Genomic DNA, 14,729 nt, shown 5'->3' on the forward strand with positions numbered 1-14,729 from the left:
GAGGTAACCACCAGGTTATATACTATACTGATCTGTAACCGAGGTAACCACCAGGTTATATACTATACTGATCTGTAACCGAGGTAATCACCAGGTTATATACTATACTGATGTGTAACCAAGGTAATCACCAGGTTATATACTATACTGATCTGTAACCAAGGTAATCACCAGGTTATATACTATACTGATCTGTAACCAAGGTAATCACCAGGTTATATACTATACTGATCTGTAACCAAGGTAATCACCAGGTTATATACTATACTGATCTGTAACCAAGGTAATCACCAGGTTATATACTATACTGATCTGTAACCAAGGTAATCACCAGGTTATATACTGTAGTGATCTGTAACCAAGGTAATCACCAGGTTATATACTGTAGTGATCTGTAACCGAGATAACCACCAGGTTATATACTGTAGTGATCTGTAACCGAGGTAATCACCAGGTTATATACTGTAGTGATCTGTAACCAAGGTAATCACCAAGTTATATACTGTAGTGATCTGTAACCAAGGTAATCACCAGGTTATATACTGTAGTGATCTGTAATCAAAGTAATCGCCAAGTTATATACTGTAGTGATCTGTAACCAAGGTAATCACCAGGTTATATACTGTAGTGATCTGTAATCAAAGGTAATCTCGTGGTTGTATACTGTAGTGATCTGTAACCGAGGTAATCACCTGGTTATATACTGTAGTGATCTGTAACCAAGGTAATCACCAGGTTATATACTGTAGTGATCTGTAATCAAAGTAATCACCTGGTTGTATACTGTAGTGATCTGTAACCAAGGTAATCACCAGGTTATATACTGTAGTGATCTGTAATCAAAGTAATCTTGTGGTTGTATACTGTAGTGATCTGTAATCAAAGTAATCTCATGGTTGTATACTGTAGTGATCTGTAACCAAGGTAATCACCAGGTTATATACTGTAGTGATCTGTAATCAAAGTAATCTCATGGTTGTATACTGTAGTGATCTGTAACCGAGGTAATCACCTGGTTGTATACTGTAGTGATCTGTAACCAAGGTAATCACCTGGTTGTATACTGTAGTAATCTGTGACCAAGGTAATCATCTGGTTGTATACTGTAGTGATCTGTAACCAAGGTAATCATCTGGTTGTATACTGTAGTGATCTGTAACCAAGGTAATCATCTGGTTGTATACTGTAGTGATCTGTAACCAAGGTAATCACCTGGTTGTATACTGTAGTGATCTCTATATTATGGTCATGTTATTAATATATCATCGACATACCTGAACCAAACTTCAGGCTATGTCTTTTGTGTGTTTTCATGCTACTCTACATAATGAAACTTTTAGTGTCTGTTTTGAATGTAAACAAATTCTAATTGGTCTTTGCTGTTGATAAAATTGGACTAGTTGCTAGACATTCTTGTAGTGGTCTTTATAGACTTAGTTAAGCAGACTTTTGCTGTGTAGTAAAAATGTTTTGGAATATTTACCCTAAGGTAATTTGATTAAGTTTCAATGTCTGACTAGAAAACATAAAAATACTATTTTTAAAGAAGTTTAGAGATTTCTAATAACAGTATATTAAATTCTTTTTTTCATTGACCTTGAAATTAAGAAAAACAAAACTCTTTACTGTATTAATTTTCTTCAATTCTGATTAAAAGGTTTCAAATGTGTGTCTATATTTACAAATTCAGTAAGGGAACATCAACCTAAATATTTAATTATTAAGGTAACCTAATCATATTGTTTTTATTCGATAGGAGCCTGGCATAGCCTGGTGGATTAATGCATTTGACTAATAATCTGAGGGTCGGGAGTTCAAATCCCTATCACACCAAACACGCTTGCCCTTTCAGTCATAGGGGCTTTATAATGTGATGGTCAATACCACTATTCATTGGTATAAGAGTAGCCCAAGAGTTGGCAGTGGGTGGTGATGACTAGCTGCCTTCCCTCTAGTCTTACACTGCTAAATTAGGGACGGCTAGCGCAAATAGCCTTTGTGTAGCTTTGCACAAAATTAAAAAAACAAAAAAAAACAAACAACAATCTATTCAATGGGACTAGGACATGTTTAAAAACTCAATAAACCTGAACCAACAGTGGTTTGTTAGAAAGATATTTCTGTTGATTTGTTTCAAATTTGGAGACTTCAGCTAATGTAACTTAACTGTTTTTCAGAATATCTTGCTGTATTTTCACATCTGATAGCATTTCATGAACCAGAATTAACTAATCATCTGGACAGTATAGGATTTATACCAGAGGTAAGTATGGAACTAGCATTTCATGAACCAGAATTAACTAATCATCTGAACAGTATATGATTTATACCAGAGGTAAGTATAGAGCTAGCATTTCATGAACCAGAATTAACTAATCTTCTGGACAGTATAGGATTTATACCAGAGGTAAGTATAGAACTAGCATTTCAAGAACCAGAATTAACTAATCATCTGGATAGTATAGGATTTATACCAGAGGTAAGTATAGAACCACATGTACTGTTGTGACAGTGAGGATTTCTAATAGTACATTAACTAATTAAGTATCATACCAAACAATACATGCCATGTAGTCATTGTAGCAGTATAATAATTGAGTATCCTAATAATGTATATAATTAGTTAATGTACTATTAGATATCCTAAATATAACTGTTACACTGACTACGTGGCAAGTGTTCTTTGTTATAATAGTTAATGTACTGCTACACTGACTACATGGCAAATGTTTATTACAATAGTTAATGTGCTGGTACACTGACTACATGCCAAGTGTTGTTTGTTAGAATGCTTATTGTTCTGCTACATTAATTACATGGTAAGTATTATTTGTTAAAATACTTCATTATTGTACTGCTTCACCGAAAACGTGGCAAGTATTGTTTGTTAGAATACTTTATGGGTTGCTACATTGACTAAATGGTAAATATTGTTTGTTAGAATACTTAATTGTAATGCTACACTGAAAACATCACAAGTATTGTTTGTTAGAATACTTTATGGGTTACTACATTGACTACATGGCAACTATTGTTTGTTAGGATGCTTAATTATTTTACTGCTACATTGACTACATGGTAAGTATTGTTTGGTAGAATACTTAATGGGTTACTACATTAATTATACTCTTCAAAAAAAGAAATGCAAAGGGATATTATTGTTATTTTAAAGAGAAATATATGTAATAACGTTACAAGTTCAGAGTATGTGATGTTACACGTGTTAAGGCACTGATTGTCAGACCAAAATGACAATAAAAGTTGTGCACTTTGAAAACGGAGGAAAACATCGGATTTTTCGCCAAAATGCATTCGTGTCCAATAAATTTGTTTGAGAGATCTGCATGTTCTGCAAGTGCAACATGTGCAAAATCCCTATAAAAGTGACAGGTTCTCGGTTTCCATAGCTCAGTGTTAAGCCACCGACACGCAATACAGTTACACCAAGACTGACTGAAGCACAATGCAACAACGCCATTGGTGAAGCAGGCGAATCTCGATCAGATGTTGCCAGAGCTGTGAATGTCCACCCAAGCACCATCATAAGGCTATGGAATCGTCACCAACAACATGGATCAACTTGTGACCATCCACGATCTGGCAGACCTCGTGTGACCACGCCCGCACAAGATCGCTACATCCGGTTACGTCACCTTCGGGATAGGACCACCACTGCGACGTCTACTGCCTCAACCATACCGGGGCTGCTTAGGATTTCCGATCAGACCGTACGCAACCGTCGACGAGATTCTTAGGCCCCATGTGCAACCCATCATGGTGAACGTCAATGACGTTTTTCAACATGACAACTCCTGTCCTCACACAGCCCGAATCACCACTGTCTTCTTGAGACACCACAACATCAACGTTCTTCCCTGACCCTCCAGATCACCAGATTTAAACCCCATCGGACATCTTTGGGACGAGTTGGACCGACGTCTGCGACGGCGACAACCTCAACCTCAGACTCTACCTCAGCTTGCAGCAGCTTCGCAGGCTGAGTGGACAACCGTTCCACAGGATGTGATTCGTCATCTCATCGCTTTCATGGGGAGGAGATGCCAAGCAGTTATTGATGCTCACGGGGGGCATACTCGTTATTGACGTTGAGTGACGTTAAACGTCAACTAGTGAGCGTGGACTTTACCTTTGCAGACTTTGGATGTTCAGCAGTGAATGTGCAAAGTTTCATACATGTCATACAGAACTACCTGGAATAAACTTGTTAACAATATGTCTCAAATTTTGCCTTTTGCATTTCTTTTTTTGAAGAGTATATATGGTAAGTATTGTTAGAATGCTTAATGGGTAACCTCATTGACTGCATGGTAACTATTGTTTGTTAGAATTCTTAGTGGGTTACTACACTAATTTTCACTAGTTGAAATATGTTACATCTGTTAACTTATGATGCTAAAATCTGAGGTTAAGTTCCTCTCAACGAATCTGGTAAATATCCTAATTTTTTTGCTCTATGAAATAAAAAGAAAGGTTCACTTAGTCTGTTTGTAAGTATTTATTGTTTAATTAATAGACTAGTTAATTTCATATAACATTCCACTTAGATATCAAGAAAGAGTTCTCACATGATCATTTTGTCAGAATAACAATAGTTTTAAATAGTGTGGAGATTCATTTGCTGCTACTTGAAGATATATTGTTTTTTTTATAATGAATATCTTTTGATGTTATTTATTAATTTTCTCATTTAATTAAAATAATCTTTTATTAAACTTTCTTTTCCAGTTGTATGCCATCCCATGGTTCCTAACAATGTATACACGTAAGTAGTAATAAATTTAACTTTAACTTACAGGTAATTACATATTTTACTTACTGCTGTTGTAAGAAATGTAATACTGTTTATTAAAAGTAAAACAATTATATTTGAAATTGAAGAATAATGAACTGCATCAGTTACACCTTTTCCCACTCAACGTCCTCTGTAATACAGTGAATTAAACATGAGTTATGTTTTGAAAGCATTAAATTGCCATATAAACAACTTGTTGAGTTCTTCAAACACCACTGAAAATAAACAACTGAAGGAAAATATATTTTGAGTGTTCAAGTAAAGAGAAAAATATCGTATTGTTTAACTCTCTCAACATGGACTAGGTCAATTTGACTGACTACGTAACCTTTTTGTACTCGTTTAGTTTTTATAGGTTTAATGTTTCTAACTTTCACTATAGTGAGTATTTTTTAACAATATTTCAGTTAACATTGTATATAACATAAAAAAATTGTATTTTTAATGAAGTAGTGTTTAATAAACTAAAATATTTGTCCATGAATATATGTATATATCAGATATTTCTTTTTAATAGTCTAAGTGCAAAATAATTTTCATATTAAGATTAAAAATATTTTTCTTCATCTGAAGAATCTCAGATTTTAGTTGTGTAATCTCTAAAACCTCCTAAATAAATTTCAAACATTCGTTTTCAGTAAGACGTCATGTTATTTTCCATAATCTAACTGTGTGGAGTCTGTCACTTGACCCTTATCATAAGCATCATAAAAAAAAAATAATTTTTTTTAATGCTAAAAATACTACATATTATAACACAAGAATATAAGTGTTTAGTCTAAATATCTTAAGCCTCTTAAGATACATATATTTAAAATTTATTATTATATTGACCATTCAGTCATGCCTAGCTAACATTACATAACTCATGTTACCATATCCAATAATATAAATCTGACCTTTAGTCTTCCCTGTCTTGACTGTGTTTTAGTAGACTAGTATTTTGTAATACACAGTCACATCTCAATTATTATAAATTATTTATATATTTATATAGATTATTACTATTTAGAAATAAATTATTAAATTTATTTTTCTCAAAATATAGAACAAGAAATAAAGCAAACAATTATTTCTTCTCACTACGACCTTTGTACTTCGTCGTTGCTGGGTGTAGTGTGCTAAGCCTTTTAAAAGCTCACGCATGGATGATATCAAAAAAATTTTAGGTTTCATTTACGCAGTTGAATAACCAAAGTATTATAAATAACTACACTCCAGATTTATTTAGGTTTTATAAAACATGAAACTTTGAGGAAACACAACCTGCCTCACTGAAATCTTGGTTTGAAAGAATGTGGAAGCTTTTTCAAAGATTAAAATGTTGGAACATTCTAAGCTGTTGATTTGTTATTAACATGTTAAAGTAAGTGGTATGAGGGACTGTTTTAACTGTGTTTGATTCAGTACTTAAACCATATTCAGAAGAAAGAGGGGTACTTGTTCTATATTCTTGCTTACCAGTAATAGTAATTTGAGTTTCTAATTTGTATGAAACTATAGACTTAGTATTTTGACATAACAAACATCTAATTTTAAACAGTGTTACATTCAGCATACCACATGACTTGGTAAAATATGTATTTTGATGTGTTATTTTAATATTTACTTCTAAGTTAGAAATGAACTTTCTATTTATTTGCCGTCTGTGGCGACCCATGAAGAGGAGGAGAGGATCTTGGTGGTTGAGGGGTCCAGCCCTAACACACCACTTTGGCCTTGAATTCCTGTAGACAGGTAACCTTAGGGTGGCCCCACTTGGGCTAGGGTCAACTAAGTAGCAGTGTTGGATGTTCTCTGATGCTGTTGTTTGGTATAATACTCACGAAACCCTGGCATTGCTGCAATGACCTTGTTTGACACTGTAGTGTGTCCCCTCATAGGGCTCCATGGTGGATGGGGTCAGTGGGCTTCAAAATATTCTTTTTTTATTATGGATCCTCCAAATAAAAACTGAAATAAAATAGTGAAAAAACAGTCTATAGTTAAATGACCACATCTTGAAGATTCTGAGCAGCAATCCTCACCATCTGTAACACCTGTACCTCATTTTATTATCCTACATTCTCTTTCAGACAAACGTTTAGGGCAAAAGTCTCCTGTTTTCATTCAGAAGGGACAAGAGGGACTTGCTGACTCTCCAAAGTTGGTAAAGAAGCTGCAGTCTGATGACATATTGATGGAAACATCCACATCTCAACATGCTACTTTGAATTCATCATGAGGAGATATTGTTGAGAGGGATTTGAAGAGCATCCAGAGTCGTAGATTCTCACTGGTTTCTCCATTCAAGGACTTTCTGCAGTGAGGTATATCTCCACTTGCAAAAATGGAATTACTATGTCAACCAGTATTCACATCCAGACATTTACATCACCACGTCTATCTGCCACTATCAAAGCTGGTTATCTTAATTGCAGGGTACAGCCATACATTCCAAACCCTCTCCAATGACTGTGTCAGCAGTTTGGTCACTCAAAGACGTCATGGTTCCTTCATGTGTGCTCATTGCAGTGGCAAGAACCACGATGCTTATAAGTATGAAACAGATTCTTATTGTGTCAATTGCAATGGCTCTCACCTATCCTACTCTCATTCTTGCCCTAAATGGTTGGAAGAAAAAGAGGTGCAGCATTTGAAAACAATTCATAATGTTACTTATCCTGAGGCTCCAAAGTTGCTGTGCACCACTTCATCTTGGACGTATGTTACTGCACTTCGTTCCATTACTATAGTGGGAGTGCAGACAGATCTCTCTGTGCCTTCAAAAGAATTGTTCTTGAAACAAATGAAAAGTATTTTGACCTCCATGATTAAAAAAGTTGATGAATCAACTTCAACATCCACATCTGTACCTTACATACATTCCAACAAATCCCAAGATCCACTTCCTTTGGTTCCAGGTACAGGTATTTCTTCAAACACATCTTTTCCCACCTCAAGATGCAAAAAGATCATTCATTCACGTCCTCAGTCACTATAATCCTCTTCCAACAGCAAAGACCTGCCCATTCGACTTAGGACAGGATCCATGGAGGTCGATAGACCTCTCTCGCATAAAGACAGCAAAGAAAAAAGACATGGTCTTAAACAGAAGGGTTCTCCACCCAATTTGCCTACACATAAATAAATATGGCCACCTTTATACAGTGGAACTGTTGAGGTTTATGTTCTAATCCAGTTGACATCAAAATGCTGATTGCTTTCTACCATCCTGTATGTCTTTCCTTACAGGAAGCATTTCTGAAACCTGCCGATACAGTCACCTTTTGTCAGTTCTCTTTGCACAGAAATGACAAGCCATGTGATGGATGATTGCATGGAGGGGTGGCACTGTTGGTTGATCAGCATGTGCCCACCCTGTCTTTGTCACTCAACATACCCTTGGAGGCCATGTTTCCTTTGGTCTTACAGTCGTTGTTTGTTCTCTTCAACTGTCACCTGTCATATGATCAATCAGACCTGGATGCTCTCATTGAACAGTTGCCATCTCCCTTTTTCTGAGAGACTTTAATGGATGTCATTCCTTCTGAGGAAGTGCTGATATTGATGGGTGGGATTACTCCGTAGAGCATATGCTCTATGATCACAACCCCTCTCTTTTCAAAAGTGGTTCTTCTACTTATTTTCATGCATCTAGTCAGTCATTTACTGCTGTTTACCGCTCAATTAGCTCTCCTTCACAATTCTCCCATTTTTTATGGTTGACAATAATTCACAATGCAGTGATCAATTTCCTATAATTTTGAAATAATGGAAACTGGATTATGTGCCTCAATGGAAACTGGATTAAGCATACTGGCTGTCTTTCACTGCTCTCGTAGAACTTTTTCCTGCCTTCGCCTGTAAGCCATCAATAGACGACTGTGTGGCAGCAGTAACTGATCATTATACAGGCAGCTGCTCAATGTATTTCTAAAACCTTGACATGTTTTCCACAATATCCTCGTCCGTGGTGGAATTCTGCCTGCCATTGGGCCTTTATATCCAGTTTAGTTGAATGAATTGGTCTGTCCTTGGATAACATTGCTGTATCCACTGGTCAGCCCATCCAACCTTGGGTTCTTACAGCCTCCAAATGTGACCTATCTATAAGTCATCTGAGAAAAGCAGATACTCCTGATTTGAAATACTGTAATTTATTTACTGAACATCTTTTGAACCATCCTTCTATTTCTGTTTGTACAGATGGTTCGAAATCAGGTTACTGTGTGGGTTCTGCCATGGTTTGTTGTGATCTGTTGGTTGTGTGCAGAATACCCTCTACAGTTTCTGTGTTCACTGCTGAACTGTATGCCATTTCTCTTGCCCTGGATCACATAGAAGCTAAGCAGTACTCAAACTGCACGATTTACTCTGACTCGCTCAGTTCTCTACTGGTGCTGGAATTGCTTCACTTTAATTCACACCCTGTTCTCACCGATATTTAAAACCGACTGGCCCATTTCTCTTTAACATCTCTTTCTTTCCAGTTTTTCTGGATAAAGGGCCACATTTGTATTCATGGGAACGAGCTCACCAACACCACAGCTAAATCTATCTGTTCTGGCACTGTCACCGCTGTGCCTGTTTCATACAAGGACTAAGGCTCCATGTCAGCTCTTAGTCGACTTGGAGTGACCAACGAGAAAGCAAGCTTTTCTAAATAAAACCCTATATTGGTCTTCATCCGTCTTGCTTTCTAGACTAAACATTGGTCACATTACTTTTGTGAGTGTCATTCAGTTATACAGATGATGTTCAGTCAGAGAGTCATTTGTTTATACAGATGATGTTCAGTCAGAGAGTCATTTGGTTATACAGATGATGTTCGGTCAGAGAGTCATTTAGTTATACAGATGTTCAGTTAGAGAGTCATTTGGTTATACAGATGACGTTCAGTCAGAGAGACATTGTTATACAGATGTTCAGTTAGAGAGTCATTTGATTATACAGATGACGTTCAGTCAGAGAGACATTTAGTTATACAGATGATGTTCAGTCAGAGAGTCATTTGGTTATACAGATGATGTTCAGTCAGAGAGTCATTTGGTTATACAGGTGATATTCAGTCAGAGAGACATTTAGTTATACAGATGATGTTCAGTCAGAGAGTCATTTGGTTATACAGATGATGTTCAGTCAGAGAGTCATTTGGTTATACAGGTGATATTCAGTCAGAGAGTCATTTGGTTGTACTGATGATGTTCAGTAAGAGAGTAATTTGGTTATACAGATGATGTTCAGTCAGGGTCATTTGGTTGTACTGATGATGTTCAGTAAGAGAGTGATTTGGATATACAGATGATGTTATACAGATCATGTTCAGTCAGAGAGTCATTTAGTTATTCAGATGAAGTTCAGCCAGAGAGTCATTTGGTTATACAGATGATGTTCAGTCAGAAGTCGTTTGGTTATACAGATGATGTTCAGTCAGAGAGTCATTTGGTTATACAGATGATGTTCAGTCAGAGAGTGATATGGTTATACAGATGATGTTCAGTCAGAGTCATTTGGTTGTACTGATGATGTTCAGTAAGAGAGTAATTTGGTTATACAGATGATGTTCAGTCAGGGTCATTTGGTTGTACTGATGATGTTCAGTAAGAGAGTGATTTGGTTATACAGATGTTCAGTTAGACAGATGATGTTCAGTCAGAGTCATTTGGTTGTACTGATGATGTTCAGTCAGAGAGTCATTTGGTTGTACTGATGATGTTCAGTCAGAGAGTCATTTGGTTATACAGATGATGTTCAGTCAGAGAGTCATTTGGTTATACAGATGATGTTCAGTCAGAGAGTCATTTGGTCATACAGATGATGTTCAATCGGAGAGTCATGTAGTCATACAGATGTTCAGTTAGAGAGTCATTTGATTGTACAGATGACGTTCAGTTAGAGAGTCATTTGGTTGTACAGATGATGATCAGTCAGAGAGTCATTTGGTCATACAGATGATGTTCAGTCAGAGAGTCATTTGGTCATACAGATGATGTTCAGTCAGAGAGTCATTTGGTCATACAGATGATGTTCAATCGGAGAGTCATGTAGTCATACAGAGGTTCAGTTAGAGAGTCATTTGGTCATACAGATGATGTTCAGTTAGAGAGTCATTTGGTCATACAGATGATGTTCAGTCATAGAGTCATTTGGTTATACAGAAGATGTTCAGTCAGAGAGTCATTTGGTTATACAAATGATGTTCAGTCAGAGAGTCATTTGGTTATACAGATGATGTTCAGTCAGAGAGTCATTTGGTTATACAGATGATGCTCAGTCAGAGTCATTTGGTTGTACTGATGATGTTCAATCAGAGAGTCTTTTGGTTGTACAGATGATGTTCAATCTGAGAGTCATTTGGTTATTTAGATGACGTTCAATCAGAGAGTCATTTGGTTATACAGATGACATTCAGTCAGAGAGTCATTTGGTTATACAGATGATGTTCAGTCAGAGAGTCATTTGGTTATACAGATGATGTTCAGTCATAGAGTCATTTGGTTATACAGAAGATGTTCAGTCAGAGAGTCATTTGGTTATACAAATGATGTTCAGTCAGAGAGTCATTTGGTTATACAGATGATGTTCAGTCAGAGAGTCATTTGGTTATACAGATGATGCTCAGTCAGAGAGTCATTTGGTCATACAGATGATGTTCAGTCAGAGAGTCATTTGGTTATACAGATGATGTTCAGTCAGAGAGTCATTTGGTCATACAGATAATGTTCAATCGGAGAGTCATGTAGTCATACAGAGGTTCAGTTAGAGAGTCATTTGGTCATACAGATAATGTTCAATCGGAGAGTCATGTAGTCAGAGGTTCAGTTAGAGAGTCATTTGGTCATACAGATGATGTTCAGTCAGAGAGTCATTTGGTTATACAGATGATGTTCAGTCAGAGAGTCATTTGGTTATACAGATGATGATCAGTCAGAGAGTCATTTGGTCATACAGATGATGTTCAGTCAGAGAGTCATTTGGTTATACGGATGATGTTCAGTCAGAGAGTCATTTGGTCATACAGATAATGTTCAATCGGAGAGTCATGTAGTCATACAGAGGTTCAGTTAGAGAGTCATTTGGTCATACAGATGATGTTCAGTCATAGAGTCATTTGGTTATACAGAAGATGTTCAGTCAGAGAGTCATTTGGTTATACAAATGATGTTCAGTCAGAGAGTCATTTGGTTATACAGATGATGTTCAGTCAGAGAGTCATTTGGTTATACAGATGATGCTCAGTCAGAGAGTCATTTGGTCATACAGATGATGTTCAGTCAGAGAGTCATTTGGTTATACAGATGATGTTCAGTCAGAGAGTCATTTGGTCATACAGATAATGTTCAATCGGAGAGTCATGTAGTCATACAGAGGTTCAGTTAGAGAGTCATTTGGTCATACAGATGATGTTCAGTCAGAGAGTCATTTGGTTATACAGATGATGTTCAGTCAGAGAGTCATTTGGTTATACAGATGATGATCAGTCAGAGAGTCATTTGGTTATACAGATGATGATCAGTCAGAGAGTCATTTGGTCATACAGATAATGTTCAATCGGAGAGTCATGTAGTCATACAGATGTTCAGTTAGAGAGTCATTTGGTCATACAGATGATGTTCAGTCAGAGAGTCATTTGGTTATACAGATGATGTTCAGTCAGAGAGTCATTTGGTTATACAGATGATGATCAGTCAGAGAGTCATTTGGTTATACAGATGATGATCAGTCAGAGAGTCATTTGGTTATACAGATGATGTTCAGTCAGAGTCATGTAGTTATACAGATGATGTTCAGTCAGACAGTCATTCAGTCAGAGAGTCATTTGGTTATACAGATGATGTTCAGTCAGACAGTCATTCAGTCAGACAGATGATGTTCAGTCAGAGTCATTTGCTTATACAGATGATGTTCAGTCAGAGTCATTTGCTTATACAGATGATGTTCAGTCAGAGTCATTTGGTTATACAGATGATGTTCAGTCAGAGAGTCAGTTATACAGATGATATTCAGTGAGAGTCATTTGGTTATACAGATGATGTTTAGTCAGAGTCATTTGGTTGTACAGATGATGTTCAGTCAGAGAGTCATTTGGTTATACAGATGATGTTCAGTCAGAGAGTCATTTCGTTATGAATGTTGTTCATTTGGATGATGTTCAGTCAGAGTCATGTAGTTATACAGATGATGTTCAGTCAGAGAGTCATTTGGTTATACAGATGATGTTCAGTCAGAGAGTCATTTGGTTATACAGATGATGTTCAGTCAGAGAGTCATTTGGTTATACAGATGATGTTCAGTCAGAGTCATTTGGTTATACAGATGATGTTCAGTCAGAAGTCGTTTGGTTATACAGATGATGTTCAGTCAGAGAGTCATTTGGTTATACCGATGATGTTCAGTCAGAGAGTCATTTGGTCATACAGATGATGTTCAATCAAAGAGTCATGTTGTCATACAGATGTTCAGTTAGAGAGTCATTTCATTGTACAGATGACGTTCAGTTAGAGAGTCATTTGGTTATACAGATGATGATTCAGTCAGAGAGTCATTTAGTTATACAGATGATGTTCAGTCAGAGAGTCATTTAGTTATACAGATGATGTTCAGTCAGAGAGTCATTTAGTTATACAGATGATGTTCAGTCAAAGAATCAGTTATACAGATGATATTCAGTCAGAGTCATTTGTTTGTACAGATGATGTTCAGTCAGAGAGTCATTTGGTTGTACAGATGATGTTCAGTCAGAGAGTCATTTAGTTATACAGATGATGTTTAGTCAGAGTCATTTGGTTATACAAATGATGTTCGGTCAGAGACTCATTTGGTTATACAGATGATGTTCAGTCAGAGACTCATTTGGTTATACAGGTGATTTTTAGTCAGAGAGTCATTTGGTTATACAGGTGATGTTCAGTCAGAGAGTCATTTGGTTATTCAGGTGATGTTCAGTCAGAGAGTCATTTGGTTATATAGATGATGTTCAGTCAGAGAGTCATTTGGTTATACAGATGATGTTCAGTCAGAGAGTCATTTGGTTATACAGATGATGTTCAGTCAAAGAGTGATTTGGTTATACAGATGATGTTCAGCTAGACAGATGATGTTCAGTGAGAGTCATTTGGTTGTACTGATGATGTTCAGTCACAGAGTCATTTGGTTATACAGATGATGTTCAGTCAGAGTGTCATTTGGTTATACAGATGATGTTAAGTCAGAGAGTCATTTGGTTATACAGATGATGTTAAGTCAGAGAGTCATTTGGTTATACAGATGATGTTCAGTCAGAGTGTCATTTGGTTATACAGATGATGTTAAGTCAGAGAGTCATTTGGTTATATAGATGATGTTCAGTCAGAGTCATTTGGTTATACAGATGATGTTCAGTCAGAAGTCATTTGGTTATACATATGATGTTCAGTCAGAGAGTCATTTGGTTATACAGATGATGATCAGTCAGAGAGTCATTTGGTTATACAGATGATTATCAGTCAGAGAGTCATTTGGTTATACAGATGATGTTCAGTCAGAGAGTCATTTGGTTATACAGATGATGTTCAGTCAGAGAGTCATTTGGTTATACAGATGATGTTCAGTCAGAGAGTCATTTGGTTATACAGATGATGTTCAGTCAGAGTGTCATTTGGTTATACAGATGATGTTAAGTCAGAGAGTCATTTGGTTATATAGATGATGTTCAGTCAGAGTCATTTGGTTATACAGATGATGTTCAGTCAGAAGGCATTTGGTTATACAGATGATGTTCAGTCAGAGAGTCATTTGGTTATACAGATGATGATCAGTCAGAGAGTCATTTGGTTATACAGATGATTATCAGTCAGAGAGTCATTTGGTTATACAGATGATGTTAAGTCAGAGAGTCATTTGGTTATATAGATGATGTTCAGTCAGAGTCATTTGGTTATACAGATGATGTTCA

The 14,729-nt window shown here is 36.5% G+C and overlaps 1 protein-coding gene across 5 annotated transcripts in view; it reads left to right on the forward strand.

Annotated features, from left to right (window-relative positions):
- LOC143251842 (TBC domain-containing protein kinase-like protein) overlaps positions 1-14,729 on the forward strand; it is an 85,897-nt gene that overhangs the window by 57,090 nt on the left and 14,078 nt on the right. For all 5 annotated transcript variants that reach the window (XM_076503103.1, XM_076503101.1, XM_076503105.1 and 2 more), the window contains 2 exons: positions 2,178-2,263; positions 4,747-4,783. In XM_076503103.1, the coding sequence (XP_076359218.1) occupies positions 2,178-2,263; positions 4,747-4,783 (123 nt within the window). The remainder of the gene's footprint in view (positions 1-2,177; positions 2,264-4,746; positions 4,784-14,729) is intronic.

The sequence above is a fragment of the Tachypleus tridentatus genome, chromosome 6 (assembly GCF_004210375.1).
Source record: "Tachypleus tridentatus isolate NWPU-2018 chromosome 6, ASM421037v1, whole genome shotgun sequence".
NCBI lineage: Eukaryota > Metazoa > Arthropoda > Merostomata > Xiphosura > Limulidae > Tachypleus > Tachypleus tridentatus.